This window comes from Theropithecus gelada, chromosome 15 (genome assembly GCF_003255815.1).
Source record: "Theropithecus gelada isolate Dixy chromosome 15, Tgel_1.0, whole genome shotgun sequence".
NCBI classification, from domain to species: domain Eukaryota; kingdom Metazoa; phylum Chordata; class Mammalia; order Primates; family Cercopithecidae; genus Theropithecus; species Theropithecus gelada.
In genome coordinates this window covers 61383741-61407895 of record NC_037683.1, presented here as the reverse complement: position 1 = coordinate 61407895, position 24155 = coordinate 61383741, and the positions used below count along the sequence as shown (strand labels likewise).

At 38.8% G+C, this 24155-nt stretch overlaps 1 protein-coding gene across 2 annotated transcripts in view; it reads right to left on the bottom strand.

Moving 5' to 3' along the window:
* Positions 1-6225: 6225 nt before the first annotated feature.
* MLLT3 (MLLT3, super elongation complex subunit) overlaps positions 6226-24155 on the bottom strand; it is a 283980-nt gene continuing 266050 nt past the window's right edge. The window contains exons 8-11 of one of the 2 annotated variants that reach the window (XM_025360182.1): positions 23516-23615; positions 17554-17625; positions 16273-16344; positions 6226-11124 (exon numbers count right to left, since the gene is read on the bottom strand). In XM_025360182.1, coding sequence (XP_025215967.1) covers positions 10993-11124; positions 16273-16344; positions 17554-17625; positions 23516-23615 — 376 coding nt within the window. In that variant the 3' untranslated portion in view covers positions 6226-10992. The remainder of the gene's footprint in view (positions 11125-16272; positions 16345-17553; positions 17626-23515; positions 23616-24155) is intronic. The other variant, XM_025360181.1, reaches the window with a different exon arrangement.

The following is a 24155-nucleotide window of genomic DNA, read 5'->3' as shown; positions in this document are numbered from 1 at the left end:
GATGAAAGAAAGACTGGACATGGTGGCTCATGGCCTGCAATCCCAGCACCTTGGAAGGCCAAGGCAGGAGAATGGCTTGAGGCCAGAAGTTCAAGACCAGCTTGGGTAACATGGCAAGACCCTGTATCTACAAAAAATAAATTAGCAGGATATGGTGGTGCATGCTTATAGTCCCAGCTACTAGGAAGGCTGAGGTGGGAGGATTGCTTGAGTCCAGGGATTCAAGACTATAGTGAGCTGTGATCATGCCACTGCATTCTAACCTGGGTAACAGAGCGAGACCTTGCCTCAGGAGAGAAAAAAAAAATGATGGAAGACAGACACAGTTCAGAGTCAGAGAGAGTAGAAGAAGCTATGTTTCTAGCTTTGAAGATAGAGGAAGGGGCCATGAACCAAGGAATGCAGGTGGCCTCTGGAAGATGAAAAAGGTAGAGAAATGGATTCTCCCCCTGGAAAAGACACTGGAAGAAATGCAGCCTTGTTGACAGTTTGATTTTAACCCAGTGAAACTCACTTTACACTTCCGACCCCTGAAGTTGTAAGATAATAAATTTGTGTTAAGCCACAAAGTTTATGGCAATTTGTTACATCAATAGGAAACTAACATATCATACAATATTTAAGAGAAAAAAATAATTTGGAGAGTAATAGTGACTAAATTAGCATTTCTTTGCATTTCAACATAGCAAAGGGCTACATTTGTATCCTCTATAAGATGATGTGGCCAGCCACATCCCTTTCAAGACTGTGGTGTGGCTTTTAAGAGTATAATGGTGAAATAAAGGTTACTGAGATGCTTGCTATAAATCAAATCACAGACTATACAATAACAATGGCCATTTCTATGTGGCATATGTGCCTTAAGAAAAAGTGACATCATTCTAAGGTCTTGTACATGGTAAATAAATCAGTAGAACGTCTGGCTAACCAAGATCACAACTTGGGCTTACTCCAGGTGAATGCCCAACCCTCTCTAGAGAATGGCTTCCCACACAAATACCACTCGCCAAAGTGGTAAGCCACTGCTGCGTAAAGATGACAGTGATGCTCATACTGTATACCCACACTTCACCAGAAGGCACTATGCAACCATGTTTGAAAGGGCATGCTCTCACACTGTCCTTCCTGTGATCCAGGACGCCATTCATGACATGTTTGTATAGGCTCAGGAAGTGTGTAGTCGTGCCAGAGGGCAAACCAGTGAGTTCACAAGGGGCTTGAACCTATGACCTCAGTTTCACCAGTGTTACCTCTAGCAATTGAGCTCATCAGGTGGAAATGTGTTCAACTCTATCTGTTCTATGTGGCCCAGCTCTGAGTCAAGAGACCTGGCTCCCTGTCATTCCAGTGGGCTGAAAACAGCTTTGAAGGAGCAGTAGTCAGTTCCATAGCTGATGACTGCCCTGCAAGAATGTGCACCTGAGGAAGGGCAATGATCACAAGGGGCTGAAGACACTTGGGGCTGAATGGCAAACAGCACCAGTGTAATACTACATATTGGCAAAATTATCCACCAACAAGAGAATAGAGAATTCACTGAGAGAATTGTCTCATCAGACTCCAACAGCATCGTAACTACCATTTATTAAGCACTTTACTGTGGACCAGGCATAGTGTGCTAAGTGTGCTACAAACATCTAATTTTAACAATCACCTTAAAACAGAGGTCCATTGTTCATTTCATCTCACAAATGAGAAAACCAAAGTCTGGGAAAGTATACTGTTTTAAGGTTATATGGCTAGGAGTGACAGACCTGGCATTCAAAACCAAACCTTTCTGCCTCTAATATTATACTACCTTTAATATAGTAGCAGAATAAGACATACTTTTAAGGAAAGAGGCAGCAGAGAATTGGCATCAAGGTAGCAACCTACTTGCAAGCCAAGGAAGATATTTATTTACAGCCGTTTATTTCATTGGTTCATCATTTTTTGAGCATTTGGTCTGTGCTAGGAATTGTGCCCATACAACTTGGAATCACCAAAATATCAAAGGGTATCAGGTAGTAGGACTTGGAGACAGAGTGAGAACCTACAAAATTCCAGAACATGCTCTAACAGGGAGAGGACCTGCCAGCTGAGCAATTCCACCAGGACGTGGCAGTGCAGCCAGAGTGACTCGGCAGGTGACAATGAAGAGGTAGCATCTCAAAGGTGTCAGGTATGAGGAAAACAAACACAACCTCAACATGCAACAGGCTCAGGAAATGGGGCCAGAGACCCCAAATATGGAATGCACCCTTGCATGCAGGACTTATGTTCAATACCAGCCTATTCACCTATTCAACTGATAGGCTAACACAAGGGCGGGGGTGAGGAAGGAAGGGCTGGCTTGGAGACCACATCAACTGCAAAGCCTCTTCAGCAACACTGATAATGCCCTTTAAACCCTGGATCCTGTGGGCCTACCCTTACTATGAGGGAGATTCTCAATTGTTACCACAAAACAGCAGCTGTCAAGGTTCAGAACACAATATCCCAAAATATGGCACCTTGGCATACTGAGTATTTTAAACTGAAGGAAACTGACAAAACTCGGAAGCAGAAAGATCACTCTTTTCCCCACATTTCTCCCATGAAGACTGGTCATTAAAAAATTTTCTGGGCTGGGCGTGGTGGCTCACGCTTGTAATCCCAGCACTTTGGGAGGCTGAGGCAGGCAGATCACCTGAAGTCAGCAGTTCAAGACCAGCCTGGTCAACATGGTGAAACCCCAACTCTACCAAAGATACAAAAAATTAGCCGGGCATGGTGGCAGATGCCTGTAATCCCAGCTACTCAGAAGGCTGAGGCAGGAGAATCACTTGAATCCAGGAGGCGGAGGTTGCAGTGAGCCAAGATCAGGCCATTGGCACTCTAGCCTGGTCAACAAGGCGAGACTCCTTCTCAAAAAAAGAAAAAAAAATTCTGACTTACCTCACCTGAAAGGAGGTCAAAAAGATCTTCATTCCAAAGGAGTCCTGCCCTATACCCTGAGGCCAGAAGAATCTGAACAATCAGGCCTTGTTAAGTGCCCCCAGTTTATTACTATTATGTCATACCTCCTTTATGGACACTTCCGCATGACTGTCCATTCATCAATGGAGCTTCCTCTGGGTCTCTTGGACCTTCATTTCTGATGGCTCCCATGTCACATAAAACTTTGGTTCAATGAATCTGCTCTGCTTCTCTCTTGTTAATCTATTTTTAATATAGGGGTGTCAGCCATGAACCTTGCAATGGGTGAGGAAAGATTTTTTTCTACCCTACACAGCCCAACCAAACACCTTTTATCATATGCATGGTAAGTGCATATGATAAAAGTGATAGAAAGAGAAATCTGAAGGTATACTTTCAGTTCCACACGTCCCAAAGTGTTTTCCTCGAAGCTACAGTGACCACATGCCCTGATTTGCCAAAGACAGCTTTGATTTATTCATGTTGTCCTGGGATGATTATTAATAGTGTCCCATTTCCTTCTCAAAAGTGTTCCAGTTTGCTAGATCTGATGGTATGGACCTGTAGTCCCAACTACTTCTGAGACCAAGGTGGGAGGTTCACTTAAGCCTAGGAGTTCAAGGCCATAGCATGTTATGACGTGCCTGTGAATAGCTACTGAACTACAGCCCTGGCAACACAGAGAAATCCTGTATCAAAAAAAAAAAAAAAAAAAAAAAAAAATCCAGTTTGGTCAAAAAGTTACATGATTAGCTAATCCAGAAAACCACTTCTAGAGATAGTAATAGCTGTGCTGTCCTTCTCTGAAACTGTGCTACCCAAACTATATTATAAACCTTGAAGAATGAAATATAGTTTAAAAACTATTTTGATAAAGAAACATTATTTTAAATGCCAAACCGCTATTATTATCTTGCATAACTACTATTGTGTTACATACAGTTTGGGAAATATTGCATTAAATAAAGTTAAACAAGTTTGACTATTGGTAGAACATGTGGCTTTCCAAAGATATAATATTTTATCATGTCATGAATTGCCAAGAGGGTCATATACTGGGCACTGTTTCCAACCTTAAATGCAAAACCATTTCTCATGAAATGTCAAAAGAGGTTCATGTTCCACAAAATGCTCCCACATTTTCATTTGATAAATACAGGTGTCTCGTATGTCTTGGACTTGTTCTAGGTCCTGGAATCAGCAGTGACCAAAACAAAGTTCTTAGCCTCAGGTACTTCTGTTCTAGTGGCGGAGACAGATAATAAACATAGAAACAAGTAAATATTGTAATCTGGAAAACAATGATTTATCTCCCAATTGATTTAAAGTCAAAACTCCCGACATCTAACAATTCTGAGGGATATTCATGAAGCAGCCTGTCTTCAGATGTGAGTTGGCAATGATTTGTGTCTCTCAAAAGCCATCGCTGGGCATCATGTTTCCTGAATGAAAGAAGCTTCCCTTAACAAGTCTCCCCCTTTGAACTGAATGTGCTTCATTTGGCATTCTCATTAGTATAAATGTGCTTTTAGGGGGGTCTACCTTTATTTGGATTGCTTGTGGACCATATTCATATGTACCTTTAATTTAATGCTATTTCCTGTCCTAGCTAAACTGAGGTGTTACTTAAAACAGCGTCCCTTTCAAAAGAGATATTAATAGGTGCTTAGCACCCAGGGAATATATTCCAACAAATGAAGGGTTATACATTCTATGCCACACATCCCATCCCCTAGGGCTGGGGCGGTGAGAGACAAGAAGGTTCTTACACACACACACACACACACACACACTCTCTCTCTCTCTCTCACACATACACCCTCTGATTTGTTCTGCGCAGAATAGAGGCTCACATTTAAATGAATAAGCCAAGTTAAAACTTTCTATCCTGGAACAAAGCAAAAGGAAAGCCTCTTTATGTTGCAGGGACTATAGATGCCACGGGCTGAGCCTGTCCCAAAGTTTCCCTCCACTGCTCAAAAACTAAGCCATCTTGCTGCGTTTAGCACTTCTCACCAGACCACCCACCCAGACACGGATACACAAACCACATGTGTGAGGAATGCTGTTCGGCTAGGAAATCAGTATCAGTATTTCAACCTTATTACTTGCACAGACGGCCCTTTTAGTGCGACTCATTTGTTTTATCTTTTCAATAGCTTTGATTATTTTCTTTTAATGGCCTGGATTTATCCTTTTCTACCCTTTTGAAGCTTCAGAACTCTGTGGTGGGGACTGCATGGGGTGGGAGACATGATTAAAAGAGGAAAATGAGCAAATAACTTTGTCTTTACTCACCACCTATCTCCCACTCCCTGTGGGCACCTCCTGTTCCGTGCGGATTACCCAGGACCCCAGTAGTCACCCTGAATTGTTATAAAAGTGGACTCAAGGAGCCTTCTGATTCAGGTGGTAGACTATTTGTGCTGTTATTTAAGAGCCATAGGGCCCAATTATCATTATCAAGAGTGTTTTTTGGTTTGTGCTGTACATTTCTCTCACTAGCTCCTAGGGACCACATTGGTTACCCTTCTTTAATTAGGGGGAAATTAAGACCAAGAGGCTAAGCTGAGAGCCAAAGGCAATTTAACAACCTCTGGAAAAAATTGGAAGCACCTCTACAGAAGGGGACCGCATAAACAGGAAGGTATGGATACTATTACCTGGCAGAGAAAGCAGAAGCTTTGAAATGTGCTCTGTGTTTTCTATTTGGGTGGTATCCCTGGCAAGGAAACCAATAAAATACCCTTAGTTGCTCCACTAATCAGAATAAAACAAGACCACTAGTTTTGGAGACTTATTTCCCTGAGTTACTAACCAGAGAGGTCTGGGGGTCAGGCTTGGTTATCTGTCATCTCTCTCCAGGTTTCCTTGCATATCAAAATGGGGCCATAAATTGAAGAGACAGGGAACAAATTATTGGGGAAAACCATGTGGTGCAGTGCACCCCTGGGTGAGTGTGCTCCGGCAGGGCCTGGTGCTGCTCTTGACCCTTTCTATACACTGGAGAAGGTATAAGGCCATTATTTTAAATAAAAATGAGTATCTATGCCGCAACAAGGAAACAGATTAGTCCAATCCAAGTACGGCCATTAGAAAGTTCTACTGCCATCCCAGCCCATCTGGGACTGATGATTCCACACCTAAAATCAGTCTCGGGTTGACAAGAGACAAAGCAGTCCCCTCTAATCCCCTAAATGGCTTGTCAGCCTGAATGAAGATAAAGTCAGTTTCTCAAATTTGATGTAAATCTCTTTACTATTAAGTAAGAGCATCACACCCAATTCCTTGGTTATTTACCAAACTGAATGTATTTTATTCTCTTTGTTGTAGTTGCTCTTCTTCCTGTCTAATCAAGGTAGCAGTTCCTGCTGTGAAAGTAAATGCAGGGACTTTGTAAGATCGACTGTCTCTGGCTATAGCACATTGTTTCTGAACAAAACCCTCCAAAGAAATGGGGAAGAAAGAAAAAACATCATGCATACATAGCCCAGTTTATGCCAAGAATGCATCCCACCGCTTCTTGTTCCAATCTTTGCAGAGCTTTAAAAAATTATATATATACTGGCTTTAGGACACAGAAGATGGTTCTAGACATGAGGGACTCCTAAAATGAATGAGGCGTGGACTCTCTGCCTTCAGCTGGTTTTGGACGCATTGTCCTTTCTCTGGATGCCTCAGATCTCCCCATCTACTCTTCTTTAGAAACAGCATCACTTTTTGAGAAAAGGCTAGGGGCTAATTTTTCCTCTATGCAAAATAAAGCCAAACTTTGGTCAAATGACTCTTAGCAAATCAGTACAATTATACATTTTAAAAACGGTGCTGCAACAGATTATATGAGTTTAAGTAAAACACCTATTTCTATCAATCTGTACTTACATTTCAACATGGATTTTAGAGAAGGGAAATACATCTTACAGTGTGCCTTGAATTCACACAAAAGCATGTACACATACACAATGTGTCTTTCAACATAACTACACATACACAGTCCATTAAAAAGATACTGACAGATTTATAAAAGGTATTGGCCTTGCACTGTTAATCTCAATAATACATTTTCACTTAATTTATTTTTGCACTGCATGGTAGCTCTGGCCACCATTAAGGATCTGTCAGCATTTCCATCATAACTCTATTTTCAGAATACTGGAGTACAAGTGCCAAAATACATATTTACAGTTTACAGACAGCGGTGGCTTTGTCTTCCTTTTAAATTGACTTCTTCAATGCATCTTTACAAGGAATATTCAGGGATGGCAGTGCCTACATAATAAAAAACATCATATAAAACAAAAGAGGTTAAAAGATGTAGACTTCCAGCCCAAGACTAGACTAAACCATGGGAACAGACTCCTTAACATTCACTGCAGCTGTAGTAGTCTCTACATCATAGTCATAGTTTAGAGCAACAGTCCAAAGCAAGATTACTCTGATAATATATATGTGTGTGTATATATATATATATGTATATATAAATATAGGAGCAGTACATAGCATTAGTACACAAAAAGCTAAAGGTGGAAGGTAATAAGCATACAGCAAATTACTCCAGAGCGGATCACTTCTACAGTGACAAAAATAAACACGAGCCACCAAATAGACACTGACTGTTTCTAACACTGGACATCCAACTCCATTAAGTAGGCAGAGTTAAAACATTTAAGAGTAAAGTCTCTCTTAAACAAGTATATTAACTACATTTGTGGAGCTTGAAGTGGTAAATGGGATGTTATACAGGCCTAAAATTGTTTCTTCTCTTTTTTTTTAAAAGATTAGGTGGGTCTGTAAAAGACATGGGCAAAAAACCCTTTTTTTTTTTTTTTTTTGGTTGAAGAAACTTTTTACTGGAAGAAATCCAATATTATTGGCTGTTTCCACCAATGGGTGAATATTCAGATTAGAGAGATTTGCCTAGCAATTTAAAATGTTTAGGACACTCTGAGATATTTTTTCCTAAAGTTTTTGTCTCCTGATCTGAAGTTTTTATAGTCTTCCCTTGATACTATATGAACGCATATATAGAAATACCCATTTGTCTGTATTAAGATCAACAGAGGCAGATTATGCTGAGGATCATGAAATAACTGCAAAATATTGTTGCTAACATGACTGTTACATCCAAAGACAGAAGGACCCCCAAACCCACCAACACACATCCTGCTGCAAAACCAGAGGCAAAAGCTAAGTTATAAGGGGGTATAGGGATGGGAGTTCTGTACATATATTTTTTCCCCTGGCTAATCACTGAGGAAAAAAATTTTTTAAAGTTTATCATACTCTGGCTGGTTCAAACCATATTCACATTCACCCAATTAATTTTATTTGAAACATCTATTTATATATGTACACCAAAGAAATTAAACCCTGCCATTTTCCCTTTGTGCTTAAGAAACCAGAGCCACTGTTAGGGTACTCATGTGTCAAATATATTCTTAATAGGCTTCAAAGTTGGGTGCATATAAATGTGACAGAACTGAAGGGGTTACTTTAAGAGAGGTATTATAACTACTTGAAATTAATTCAAAGGGATCTTTTTACTTCTGTATTTAAAAAAGAGATGAGAGCAAGATTACCACTTCAAAAAAAATAACATAACTCTCACTCTTAATTTTGTGAAAAACTTATTTTGCTATCTTGATGAGTAGAAGATGGGTAAGTTTTTCTGATTTTTATCAATTTACAAACTTACATTTTAGGATATTCTGAAGAAATTAACTTTATTCCCTAACTTTCAAGTCTAAAGTTTATCATATAATGGCTGCCCTACTTATCATCCTTTTTGTTTGGTCATTTCTTATCTTACCTAGTTTCTTGGTTAGTAACTTAAGGGAAAAAATTTTACATTGGCAAATCATATTTTTTGCCCTGCAATTTAGTTACAGAAATAAAAATGGCCCAAACTACATATACACGTTTCTAGTTAAACTACACAGATATATTAAACCACATAAACCTCTGCCTTGATCAGAATATGTAAGCAGTTAGAAATTTTAAAATATTTTTAAAATTTGCAACATTTCCATATAAACATTATCCTCCCCTTCCAACTATAAAGTTTAAAACAAAACACAACTGAAACCACACAATTCATCAATCACCTAATGTCCAAAATGACTCAAAGTTTCTCTGCACATCAAGAAGTGGACAATACAACAAATGCTTCAAGTACGGTTCATGCCAATCATCATTAAGAATCATAACATTATTGACAAAGTACACTTGTCCTCTGGGAGGACGCTTCAGAGAAATAATTTACAAGGAGCATGGCTGTATTATAATTTTTTTAAAGGAAAAATAGTTTCTTTGGATAGAAAGAAACAGTGTAAAAAATCCCCTTTTTAAAATGCAGAAATAACTCCATTATCAATCTGCATTTATATAACTGCTCAAAAGAATGGGTCTGGAAAGACCATTTTCTGTACAGACACGAGTTAATCTCTGTATGAAAAGACAGCATCTGGCATGGGAACAAACAAGGGAGATACTGGTCTATTAGCACACATAGAGACTTTCTTAAGGCTGATCCAGTGACGAACCTTTGGATCCAGAAGTATTTCTTCATTTCTCTTCTTTTCAGTTGAATTTCTAGTAAAAACTTGGAAGATGAGCTGTTCTTACTTTTCATTTCTCCACTTATGGAGAAGATGGAATAATGACACCAAAAGTACTTTGGTTTTGTTCTTTTAAAAATAATTTGCTTTCTTTTGCATGCCACAGGACAGATTTCTAGTTTCAAAACAAGGGTACAATGAGAACAAAAATATCCCCCCATCCCCAACCATCTTTCACCAATACAAGAAATCCTTCTGGAAATATTAGTAAGCGACTAAACAGGTATTGAACCACTGAATCTACAAGTTAATACATAATCTTTTATGGCAGAATAACCAAGAATTTTACCCCAAAGAAAGATTTTAATTTTTTCAAATATAAAAGTGTCTAAGAGAATCATATGTGAACAAACAAAAATCTCTGATTCCAGGTTTTTAGGATAAAGATGAGTAACACACTGGCAGCTGAAGAAAGCTGAAACTCTTACTAATAAATAGATCCAAATTTCCAAATTAAGAATTTCTACAACATTTTCTTTTAGAAAACAGGACCAGAATTCTTTTTTTTTTTTTTTTAAATGATGATCCTGTGGAATGCCTTTACTTCCATATTTACCTAGTATTATAACAGTAAAACAGACACAAGAATGTTGATGACAGCTCAACAATGCTGGATTCAGGACATTTACAGGTACACTTTTGTTTAAAAGTCCTACAAGTTTATTGACTAAGGCTAGACAGCAATTCATATGATCCTATTTGGTGCATTTTCTACCATGGTCCAAGATCATTACATGGATACAGCCAAGGACTGGGCCCCAATTTTCAGGAAAAAGACCACAAAGAAGAAAATCAAGGTGGCTATTTGGTCCCCCCAGTTGATAATCTGTGTCCTGGAACTGGAAAAACAAAAGGTGGAAAATACAGACTGCAACGAGTTAAAGGACTTGGAAAAAGTTGGTGGAAAGTGGCACGGTATACAAGTAAGGTCACTGGGCTTGGGATGGCAAGGGCGCTGCATTGAAAGAGCATCCACGGGACCAAGTACTTATAATGTCTGATGGTGTCATTCCCTCAATGACTTAGAATATCTGTATGCGACAATAAATAGATCAGTTATGTAATAAGGCAGTGTGTTGAATATGCATTCGTCCTGTGGAATGAACCACCACAGAGAGATACATGATACCATACACATTCTTTGAGTTTTCTTGTGTTGTGTTTGATTTGTTTGTTTTCAAGGCTATCCAGGCTAACTCTTCCCGGGGATTTCCTTGGAGAGAAGAGTGGTCCGCTGAGGCTGGTTTGCTTTAACCTCTCCTTTATCAAGAGATGATGACTGGCTTTAAAGAAAAATAAAGCTGAAGGTTGTTTGATTTTTATTTTTTCCCTTTTGGTTGCATCATTCTGAGTGTTTTCATATAAACAACAACAACAAAAAATCACAACCAAAGAAAAAAAAACACAATAGTTTTTGATGCATCCAGTTGTTATATCCTCAGGATGTTCCAGATGTTTCCAGGTAACTCTGTAGTTTACGGACTGTGGTTTTGTCCAGCGAGCAAAGATCAAAATCAAATGTTGTGTTTGTGATATGAAAGTGTCCAGTTTCTTCTATAAGGTTCACGATCTAGAGGAGTGAAGAAGAGAAAGTTTGGGCAATAAGCAGCAAACATCAAAAGGCAAAGAGAGAGTAATAGAGGGGCGATCAAATATGGAATGAAGTGATAAATATGCATATTTATAGCAACAAGGTCCCATACCATGAATAGCATTAAATTGTCTCAGTCAACTTGATAAGTCAAAGGTATATTAAGCCTTAGAAATTCCCAGTGAGAACTTGTCTTGCTTTTCATACCCTTTAAACTCATTCCTGCTTTCAAGTCGTGAACAGAATATTTAACTGTGAGTGAGCAGTTGGGGATAGATAACATTTCAAGACCCCTTTAAAAATTAGTTACTGACTCAACAGACAGTGATTACACTTAAACATAAGAAAAATCCAGCCTAGAAATAACAAAACTACTTTTACTTCAGTACAAACACATACACACACACTGCTATATAAAATCATTTTCCTTTATCATTATATAATTGTTAATAATTTGGAAAACCTCATTTCTTCTTGTATTGGCTCCAACTTTCAGAAAAATGTTAAATGACAGAGGTGATGGTTACTGTTTTAGGTGGGGAGGGAGTCAGAAGAAAACCTTACTTGCTTAAACCATTAGACTCAAGGTTCTGTTACATGCATCAAGAAATTCTTAGAAGGGGTATACCCAATTGTGGTTAAAGTGTTACATTTATGTAAAAATTTATCCAACAAGATCTTATTGACACTAAAAGATCTAAAATGGACACTCATTTGTTTTATTAGTTATTAGTAATAGAACTTTCAGCAAGTCATCCACACATATCCACATACATACAGAAGCACAAACACACAGCTATGCCCAATCATATACTTACTATATAATTAACATCGATTGAACTAAGACTATGTATTTTCTGGAATAAATTTTTAGTTTTGCCATTTTGTGCAAAAATACTATGGATCTAGTGAAAATGTGTAAATTTTGGGATGGAAACAAGTAGTCTCTTCAGAGCTATTATAATTTCAAATTTATACAATGGAAATAACAAGCTGACCAGAATTTGACTCCTTCCCCCAGCCAGCTGCCCAGTAGGTAATTGACAAAGCATTTAGAATAGAGTTCTGGATTTGGTATATCAAGTTCTGACTCTGCTCACTCTTTCAATGGTATTAGAACATCATAACTTTTGAGCCTCAGTTTCCTCATCTGGAAAATGGGAGTAATGCTACCTATTCTACTTGTGCAAGTTTGGGCAGATGATCAAATAAGGTATCATAAGCAAAGCTTCTTATAAATGGTAAATTGCTACCTAAGTCAGGATAACATGATTATGATTACCTTATAAACTGATCCTTAATTATCTGGGAGGTAACTAAAGTGCACATGAATTATAGACCTGATGCTTTTTCCTCCCGCCCCCAATGAGTGTTAGCCATTTCATTAGCACTAAAATAAATAAGGCAAGAAAATGCAGAAACTAAAACTCAGAAAGGCCTGCTTGAATAAAAAAAAAAATGTAACTAATTCTTTTAAGAAAACAGTTTTCCATGACCCAATATAGTTGTTCCCTAATTATTTAACAGCAAATAGAAAACTGGGCAATAAAAAAATTCCTTCTAGAAAAAAGCTACTTAATTTTAAAGCATATAAACACTTTTGCCTACTAGAAACTTGAGCCCGGGCATTTCTCATGCATTGTGCTATCTTGCAGATCTCCAGTATTTCCATCACCAACCCCTACTTCCTCTATCAGCGTGCTGCGCCCGGCCTGCAGCCACACATGCACAACGATATAACGGGGATCTGATAAATCTAACTAAATGAGCCCCACATTTTTATGGGAGCCCATAAGAATACATCAAGGTAGATGCAGAGAAACAGCCTTAATGTAGTAGCAGTGGCAGCAGTTGGGGAGTTGGGAATTATTTGCCAAAGGGAACAGCATTAATGATTTGAATTATTAGAGCATGTGCCCACATCCTCATTTAAGTAAGGGCTCCATAAAGAAAAATAAGTGTGCATTCCTTTCTAGGAATCCTGATAGTCAGATCAGAAACAACGTTAACATGCTTTATTCCATTGATACAGGCCACAAAGCCTGAACATACCCCACGAGTGCCTGAAGAACTCCACTCTGCCTTTCTACAGGAATACCCTCTTTGCTGATGCAGTGTGGCTTGACCTTGATGTCATTACTCTGCATCATAGTACAATAATTAATGTCTGTCCAAAACAATAATAATAGTAGATAGAGTGACTGCAGATAAGAAAAACAGGCAATTGGGTACATATGGGTAGTGGAAAAGGAAGAGTGTGTAAACTGCTTAACTCACTCTTCAGATGATGGTTGTTGTGAAAACATTCATGATGGATTATTTCCTGCCACATCAGCCTTTTAAGGGGTACTATGCAGGCTGCTGGATGTCTCATTTTGTTTTAAACAGGGTGAGATCCACTTGTCAGATCTGTGGCTCCCTTCCCCAATTTGTAATTATAAAAAGGTAAATGCACTGATTTTAGTCTGATTATAGTTTCAAAAACCAGGGTTCTTTCCATGTGAAGCAGCCTCTCCTCTGTGTGAGAAGTAATGAACAGACTTTACTTTAACTGCTTCTCTATGGAGTAGAGCCAGGTCTGGGATAACATAGGTCTTCCCATAGAATGGCCTCTACTATGGTCTGGAAAGCACTGACTACCACCACATAAAAATGTGTGCCCTACCCTTGGTTAAGGGGTAGGCCATCAGGCTCAAATCTATAAGGGGTGCTGAGATATGACAAGTTATTTCCCAGGATGGGGAACATCATTTTCAGCAGAACACTTCTCAGGGAGACTTCTCTGGGTTCTTAGAAGGAATATTCTAATATGCCACGGATTCCCCATTCCCTGCAGACAATTCGAAAAGAATGATGGCTGGATTCTAAATTGCTAAACTAAGCAATTTAGTTTCCTCTAAGGAAACCTGGTTTCCCACAGAGTTTTCTTCTCCCAGACGTGGATGCAAATCCAGGCTTAGAATGAATTGCTGGGGATGTTAGATGTGTTCAATGTCACTTTCCAAATAAATGTGGAACATGTGGTTTAAAGATGAATCAAATTATTCATCAGTCCTAGGTAATCACTTCTCTTGATCTGACTGTGTCTACTCTATTGTATTTATACCCTTTGAAAAAGTGGCTTAGGAACACAGGCTCCCTGATCCAATGCTGTCTGTTCATTAAACTAGCTGCCGAGTGCCAGGACTGCATGCCCCCAGAGTAAAACAAAGCTATTAACCACTTTTTGTGAGCCAAATAAAATTGTCAGGCCAGATTTTTGGACAGGATGCATTTAACAGGGAAGGACCTAGATGTGATCCTGGGCCCACTAGAAATTCTGCTTCAGGTGTTCAAGTCTGCACGGCAGAGAATACGTAGACTTCGTGGAATGCATTCCATGAGATGAGCAGCCCTCAAGGTGGAGAATAACATTAGTCCTCAATAGTGCTATGTTTTACAAAAGGAATTAATTAAGCAGTAAACCGTGACAGGACATGCATCATGGTATCATAATCACAAGCCTCAGCTGCATTACAAGGCAAAAGGCCAAAGACTGAGAGCTTTCAACCGGCCTGGGAATGCAATTAGGGTGAAATGCTGTGTGCCCTGGAGTGCCTTTATGCCAGGTTAAAAATTCATAGATATTACTCTCTCCCTCTAGAATACTAAAATAATCCACTTGGATGGAATTCTCCAGTAAGCCACCTTCCTTCACAATTCTTATAAGGTCAAAATAAAGGACAACATTAAATTGGGAATGCCAATGACACCCCAAGGTAAGATCTGCCCAGTAGCCTAGTATCCTTGACTCACTGGCAAGGCTTTCTTTGTGAAGATATCCCAACCCTGTACAAACATCTGTCCCACCTCCTATGAGACTTACTATTTGGGCCCAGCTTGGGTATAAATAACTTTGTTGGACAACTGCTCCACAGTGCCTCAGAGCTGGTGTTTGGGAAGAGATGAGAAAGATCATGTAACAGCTCTGCAATTAGCATTATGCCAGCCCCAAATATGTGGTAAGTGACACGTAAAACAACGTTCAGTTCTTCAAAAGAGGCCTAAGAAGAATATTAGCGAAGTACTAGACCACCACTTATGGTAGGCCACTCAAGTCCTGCTTCCTTACCGATACTAATTAAAAAGAAACTGCAAGAAATGCAACTTATCTGCAATTAAGAATCATAGGTCTGTAGTCTTTTGTTCAAATCTAAAACTCTAGAAGGGTTAAAAAGCTTATCAGGCCAGTCAGGAAACTTGGCAAGTTTGAGATTATGTATTTAGAGATGTAAGCAAAAATGTACACAGAATATAAATGTGACCCCCAGCCACTAAATGTTTAAAAAAAACCACACACACATACACACACACACACAGCTGGGGTAGATTAAGTATTAATGTCAAGTCATTTGAAAGTAGTAAAACAAAAAAAAGAAATTCAAACAGTGAAACAATCTACATATCTGCCCTGGAATTTAGAACACACATTCTACTCTTTGGGTGTTAAAAAAAAATTACCAATAGCTGCTGGTAATGCAACAGAGGCATACATCATTAACTAGATGAAAATGAAAAACCACCCTTCTTATCTTATTAAAACATCAAATTGTATTAATAGAAGTTTCCCCAATTTACAAGTATTCCACAGTTGAGTTCATAATAATAGAATGTATGTTGTACAAGATAAGGGAAATGAAGAAAATATTTATTTTCCTTAGAATATCATTGGCAAAGGTTACTAAATTGAATCACAAATGTTTACAACACTTAACTCAAATTCTTATCACCGTTTTCCCATGAAACCAGAAGCCTGGCCCCAAAGGTTTTTGCATTCCTACTGTCCCCTCCCTCAGCCCACATTACACCAGCCAGCTGAGGGATCACTACAATCCAGCATCACTTCCCAAATTGCCCAGATCTCATCATCCACAGCACTAGAGGAGGGAGAACAATTGCCATAGAGCTCCAATGCAGACTTCTAGGTGGCCTCAGAAATGAGAACCCTTCCCAAATACGTCTATAGGTGGCATTCGCCAGATTCTGATAGCGTAGGGCTGCAGTGGCCTCCAGGTGCTATCACACTACTGCAGGACAAACCAAGTCTTGATGTTTCTGGAAAGGGTTGTGCTAAAAAGCATTTCTCACCTGCTGCAGAATGTGTCTTTCCCTCAGCGTCATTAACCTTCTGTGAAGCTCTACCAGTTCATCTAGGTATGCCTGAAAGAGAAGAATGTCCCCCAAAAGGACAAGCACTTTAAGAAGTAGTTCAAAAATAAATGAATATGTAAGTAAAAACACACAAGCAGCAGCAGTTGGAGGTTCTCATTATACCACTCCAGTCCAGGCTGTGTGCACTTAGTGCCCAAAGGCCTCTGCAGACCAAGCCTGTCTCAGACCAGCCATTACCTTTATCACGCCAACTTTAAAAAGGGAGTTGGAGGGAATTCTTGGACTTAATTGCTCTTATGAAGATTCAAGTCAGTAGACTCACTTTCCTCCAACAATATCTCTACAAAAGGTAGGGAAATTCAATGCTAAATTGTGAGTTTAAACATGTTAACAAAGGCTACTTTCATACTTTTTTTTTCCATTCTTGAATCTCAGAAGGTTTCTAAGAGAAAAAAATTTCTAAGTTTGAATATGGAAACAACAATGTACATTACCAATTAAGTCAGGGCAATTTTGTGGGGGTTTTCCTGTTTGTTTGTTTTTGTTTTAAAAAGGCTTCCTGGTCATACCAAACATTGCAGTAAGCAATGCCAGCAAGTGACAGAAGAACAGAAGAATGTATTATGAAAAACAGGGATCACTAATTATCATCTGATTTGTGAAGAGCTCCCCTGAAAGGGGAGAGGGGGTACCTCTCTTTCCATATGCTCAGACTCACGAGTCTTTGTTAGCATAATTGCACGGGTGCCCCCAGCACCATTTGCAATAAAGGCAAATGAAAGATTTGTGAAGCATTACAGAGGTCTGCCCTGGCCCTACAAAGAAGGGTTAGGGCCCTGCCCAAATCAGGTAACTTAACCCCATTAGGTCTTGTAGTCAGATTTCAGAAGCATGATGCACACTCTGGGAAAACAAACTGCACTAGCGTCAGATGTCTTGCTCATCTACATCTGAGATTCCTTAACCGGCTACCTCTACCACAATTCTCTTACTTCCCAATTCAGTGTGCCTGAAATCCCTTGGCAATGTAGGCAACACGGCATATGACAGCATAAGGCCAAGCTTAATACTGAAGATATAAACAACACATGGAAAACATACTACAAAGCACTGGGACGAAATACTCATCATTTGGGCATCTTGGGCACTTTGATAAAGAAAATGAAAGGAGAACCAGCAAGGATGATCAAGGGGAACACAAAGAAACGGAAGGCTTGTCAGTGTTGGAGCTCTGCTAGTAACAGACTGGAAACCTACCTTGTCACATTCACCATTCTTTATTTGCTTATCTGATTTGCTTTGCTTTATTGGACTTTTGACTTCAAGAATCTAGGGATCAAAGAGAACGCTGTGTTAAATTTTATTTCAAACATCTCTTAGCTAACCAGCCACATTAAACAAAGGCACTCACTGAATGAAATGTACAGTAACATTTACTTTCCAAATAGCATTTCTTTTCTATACATTTTTCTTCTTCTCTCTAATCTTATTTTCCTTGGAAAATAAATTACTTAGATCTGAAATGCTGAGTCAGAGGAGTAGAACTAAAAAAAACAGTTGATGATAAGGAAATTGATCTAAGCTTCCAAGGCTGCTTCTCTTTTGCGACAACACTCTCACCATATGTATAGCAGCTGAGTTATGCTGAGATTATAGTTCCCTCTGGCAAGAATTTTTTTCCTATTCATTCTGCTGTTTCAGCATGACTACTAGTGCTCAGTATGCTAGGGATGACAAAAACAAATACTCAAATGCCCTTTTTAGTACCTAACTTTCACATTCTAAAATTACTCATGTGCACAAAACTGATGCAGCTTTGGAAATGAAGATGGCCATGAGTTATACTAGTTGCTCCCAATTTGGGATCCTCCAACTCAAGAAATAAAGAGATAGGACTATCTTCTGTGTTTTAAGAAACGATATGTTTACCCTTGGTAAAATGCCAAGTGCTTTCCCTTTTATCTGGACTGATTACAACTTAAGTTATGAATAGTTTTATGTACTGTACAGAAGCTTTGGTGGGAAGCTATGTTTCTACTTAATAAAAAGGAGAAGCAAATTATTATTTAATAAATGCAGCTGATTTCTTTGACAGCATCTTCAAAACTGAGGATTAAAAGGGAAGTATTTTTAAATGGCCCTCACTTGAAAAAGCTTGAAACCACTAAATTTATAAATGATGAGTGCTTACAAATGTGTATAAACACAAAAAGCAAAGTAATTTGTATTTTTCATTATAACTCATTATGAAGTGAGTTGTTATAATTGGAGACTAATATTAGAGGAGGAAAATGCCAAATAAAGGACCTACTTTATCTTAAGAAGTTTTATATTCCTACTGTTCTCTTTACCCATTCTCTGCCCTAACTTAGTAACAGTTCTGTCCACAAGTTTACTACATTCCATAACATAAAGATTTTAAGAATAAGTCCACTTTTAATCTGTAACGGTAAGAGCACTGATTAGGCTCAGAAGCCCAAGTTCAAGTCTCAGCCTTATCATTTAATATTTTCGGACTGCAAAGGATGAAATGGGAGAAATGAACAAGATAACACCCAGATTCCCATTCAGTTTTAACATTTTATACTACTAATAAACATTTTATTGGATGAGGATAGGAACATGACATCCTGGAAAAGACCAAATACTCCTGAAAGGGCAAATTTTTATTTTAATTGAGAATAATGCATGGGTAAAAAGTGTCTTTCTAACAGTCTTTCCTAAGAATCATGCTTTTTTCATCATTTTTACTATGAAGATAACCAAAAGACTAATTTGACCAGGCTAACTTAAAATACAATACTTTTGGCAACACAGGGAAATTACTTATTAGCAGAGGCAAGGCAATCATTTTTAACATGCTCCACTGTAAAGGAAACCAAATTCTCCACTACATTCAGAATGTCCTCCTCCATTGTTGTTGGAAGTGAGACCTCAAGGGAAAAATCAGCGCTGAGACCTAAGAGTAAGTAGGTCAGTAGATGGCACTCCTCGCCAACTCAGATACTGGGCTGGGCATGCAGAGACAATCCGCTGAGATTTCAGGCAAGAAAGAAAAAAAAAAGTCCCTGCCTGCTTGCCTTGTGCATTACAGAACTGAATTTTGTTCCCATCATATCCCGCTGCCTCCCACGATCCCCTCCTCCAACTCCTGTACTCTGGGTGTTGAAGTGACTTGAGGACGCTGTATTTGCAATAGAACTTTGCTAACTAGGTTTAGAGAGTTCTGCCACCTTTTCTTCAAAGCAGAAAATAGAACATTTGGACGCTTAAGTCCCACCCCGCACATTCCGTTAAGTGCTACAGCACAGAAGGCCAAAATACATTGAAATCCTAGTTTCTTTCTTCTGAAGCTGCAGTGGCAGGAACAAAAGCTCTGGGTGTCAGTGACCCGCCTCAAGTTACTGAGTGGCTGCCCAGAGAGGGCTCAGTTAATCTTCCTTCTTTGATCTCTCCCTGCTCCAAAATAAACAGCTTTGTCAAAACCTCATTCTGAGAGAGCTGAGCCCTGCTGAAGACAATTGTTTTATTTATGATCATTTCTTATCTTTAGGGAAACAACTCCAGAATAAAAAAGTACAACACCTTGTCTTCCACAGGCTTATTTTAAACCAGTTTAACTGGATAGACTCTTTTTAATTTCATTCAACATGCCTTGCAGGCTGATAGGTGATTTATGATATTCTGAATATTAACTCGGGTCCAATGGATCACTTCCTTCCTTCAAGTCCTTTCTCCCCTCCTTCCCTGCCAAGCTTTTGGCTAAAAAAGATGTGGTATTTTGTTTTTGTTTGAACTTCACATAAGGGAGGTTTGGAGTGAAAAAACCATCTCTGGTTGAAATGATGCAACACTCTATTATTCCCTATTAAACTGTGCTGAGAGAAGCAGAGCCACCCAGACTGCCTAGCTACTCCATTTATAGATACAGCAGTCTCTGAAAATAGAAGAATTGTGGTTTAGTAGCACTTTTGTCTTTAATCTGAGAAAATGTCTTGACAAACTTTCAAGATTATATTTTTCTGTAACCCTTTATGAAGAAGGACAACTCAGTTATTCACAGATGGATTCTCTACTGATAGATCTTTCATGCTAATGACAGTAGCTCCCAACAATACTCAGGTTAATTACTTGCTTGGTTGACGTGCGACTCTATGTTCACTTTTATTCAGTATGAAAATGTTTGACTCCATTAGTACTTCCCCTCTTCTCTAGTCCTGGAAGATTTGAGAAAAGGCAATGGACAATTCAGCTTTGCCTGGTACTTTACCAAACTCAGAGATCATTATCAATTCATAGAGAGAGAACAGGAGAGGCGTATGGAAGAAGGAAACTCAGAGTGTTCCCATTTGGGAGTTAGTCCTTCCAAGTATGTTCTCAACTCTTTATTTATTGTGAAAATTCAGATTCATACTCTTTCTCTATCCCTGTCTCTCTCCACCTACTTTTCTCCCTCCCTCCTGCACACATACACACACATTCAAATACGACTAAAAAGTCATTCCAGAGTGAAATTTAGTTGACTTCTAGATTTTAAAGAAATTTTTACTCTCTTACATCATCAACTTAGAGAATTAAGATATACTAGTAATTTTTTTTAAGTCTCAGAAGCTTGACTTAAAAGAGATAGCATCACACCTGACCCCAGTGCAAGTGATTTGAGGGGCTAGGAAATCAATACTAAACAAGGTTTAAGAAACCGTTTCTTGTCTTCTTGGCTCCAAGACATAGCTCTAAGGAGGTAAGCCTTCCCATGGTATATATATTTCCTAACCCAGACTAGCTAAAAGTGGAAGCATATGAACTTTCTTACCATGCTTACAGGTGCATGGAGAAAGTGACACATAATAGAGTATTACTGGCAGACTGATGATTCATATGTGTGAAGCGACATTTGCCAAATAAACACGCCAAGGAACCAGAGGTATGCTACTTAATCAGGTAAGGTAACTTTTACCCTCTCCAGATAGATGACACTGTTTGTTTTTGGTTTTGTTTTGCTAGACAGGTAAAAAAACAGTCTGACAAAGAGTCTAAACTTTTCCCTAAAGCCAAGGTCAGTTCAAGACTGCCCATTCAGGAAGGGCTTAAGGGAAGCCATAAGGTTTGAAGGGCATGAAAGGGGCTTGCTGGAGCTGCATTCCCTAGCAAGCCCACTTTTCACTATGATTAGGAGAGATACTGAAGGAGATTAGTGAGGGGCACAAAAGCAGAGCCTAATTCCCTACACTCCTGGCCCTGCCACTGCTGTGCCCATGACGTATTGTAGCTCTCATACACCACCCACTGGATACAGAAATCAAGCTGAAATAGGCTTAAGTTGGACATAAAAATATCATTGGCCGGGAGCACTGGCTCACACCTGTAATTCCAGCACTTTGGGAGGCCAAGGTGAGTGGATGATGAAGTCAAGAAATCGAGACCATCCTGGCCAACATGGTGAAACCCCGTCTCTACTAAAAGTACAAAAATTAGTTGGGCGTGGTGGCATGCGCCTGTAGTCCCAGCTACTTGCGGGACTGAGGCAGGAGAATCGCTTGAACCAAGGAGGCGGAGGTTGCAGTGAGCCAAGATTGTGCCATTGCACTCCAGCCTGGGCAACAAGAGCAAAACTCCATCTCAAATTAAAAAAAAAAAAAAAAAAAAAAAAAATTCTCACCAAGGTTCAAATTCTATCCTAATGCTAGTTCTCACTGAAGCACAAATTTACAAAAGGATCCCAAATTATCTATTTAACCAGTCCAGTGTTCTCAGCTGATTGGCCATGATGTATATGTCTTTCCTCTTTTTACTTTCCTCTGAAATGCTTGACTTGTGGTGGCAGGCATCCACACCAGAGGTAAAAGTCGCCCGGGCCATGAGCACAGCTGGCCCTGAAGATGGGGAAGAGCCAGGATATGGAAAAAGAAGTAAATAACTCATTGAATACCCCATCTATAAGAGATAATGAGGCTGGACTTTGATTTTTATGTAGGACACAAAGAAATTGCAGTTGAACTGTAACTGGTAAAATAAAGAGTACTAGTATCATTCCTACTTAACAAGAATGGATTTGCATTATAGACAAACCTTATAAACGAGGAATTTTAAACTACAAGAGATCTTTGCCAGTGCTTTAAATAAAATGCAAAAAGAAAAAGTCTTCAGCTATAAACTAACATTTTCCAAGTAACACAAAGACCACAAATTTAAGGGCAAGACTATCTAAAATTAATTGAAGGACACCTGTGAAACAGAGTATTTTCAGAAAAACACAGTTGTTTAGTTTTCAAGTTAATATTCATAGAGTAACTTGAATTAAGCACTTATTGTAGAGGTCATAGGAAATCTGTTGACACTAAAAGATAAGAAAAACTTATGATAATGAGAGTATCAATTCAATGCTCAATGAGGCTTTTACATTATTCATGATACTGAAAATAGTTTATTTTAGTTGATAAAGAAAATATCCCAATTTAATTTATTTAACAAATGCTCTTTATCATAGCCTTCAAAGTTCTGCCTAGATCTTATCCAAACAGTTGTATTTTGAGTTCACTATCAAGTTAATAAGCTTTCCTTTAGCTCAAGTTGTAACAATGATAATGACCATTATTTTCTCAGCATTTTATTAATTATTCCTTAAAATCCAAGTAATAATCCTTTTATCTTGGATGAGAAAACTGAGGCCAAACACCTATAATAATAAACTACCATCAATGAGTGCCAAGTAGGGGCTGTGCACGGCCTTTTGCTCTTTATATATATTATCTCTCATCTTCCCAATAACCTAAAAGGTAGTGTTAATGTCATTTACAGATAATGAAACTGAGAATCAAAAGCTAAAAGTTAATTTCCCACCAGTAAATTACCAGTGGTAAAGAACCAGGCTTTATACTAGCCTCAAAGGTCATATTCTTCCTAATTAAGGCACCTACTTACTGCTGAGGTGTAAAGTATATAGAAATCAGGAGTAAATGGTAAATTGGCAATACTTTTTGTCACCCTCTCTTATTGTACCAACTTAATTAACCCATCGGATGGAACATATTCATCTTCTCATGACAACAGAACCTCTTTTACCCTAACTATGTGTTTATTCCAAAGGCTGTGGCCTCCCATCTATTTGGCAACAAGAGGAAGTTTGTTTAAAATTCAGGGATGAAAGTTTTGCATGCTTTGTAAAAATGATTACACCTAGCTCTGCAGAGTCTTGCAAAGTGCAAACCCCACAATTTACCTGGTTGTTGTTGGTTTTTAATAAGGGTGGCGGAGGTTCATGATGTAGAGGTGAAGAAGCAGAACTGCTTTCACTATCGCTGCCATCACTTAAGCTAACTCTGAAAAGAAAGAGACAAGTTATGAATATCATTACAAACAGATGATTCTTGAAATACCCATAGAAATAGGCATGGAAAGCACAGAATCCAAACACTAACCCTTAACAAGTTCATTTTAACTCACAGCCACTAACATGTATTGGTACTTACTTTGTAACTGGAACTGTGTTAAGTGCTTTACCTGCCATTTCTCTTTTCATGACCTCCTGTTTCACAGATGAGTAAACTGAGACTTAGAAAGACTGGGTCACTCATCTAGGGTAACAAGTAAAAATGGTGGCTCTGGAATTCAAAAACAAGCAATGTGGCCCAAAGCTAGTGCTCAGTTATTATACTTTACTGGGGTCATTTATTCATTCATCTCCCTTCTCCTGCTCTACGCACCTACTATGATCAAGCATGCTACTCAAGCTTACAGAAGGTCAGCAAAATTAAGACAGTGTGTAGATTACTACCTTTATTTTCCTTTCCTCCTCTCTGTTACAGATGAAAAAGTTACAAATGTGTCTATAATACACGCTGCAGGGGAAGAAGCAACTA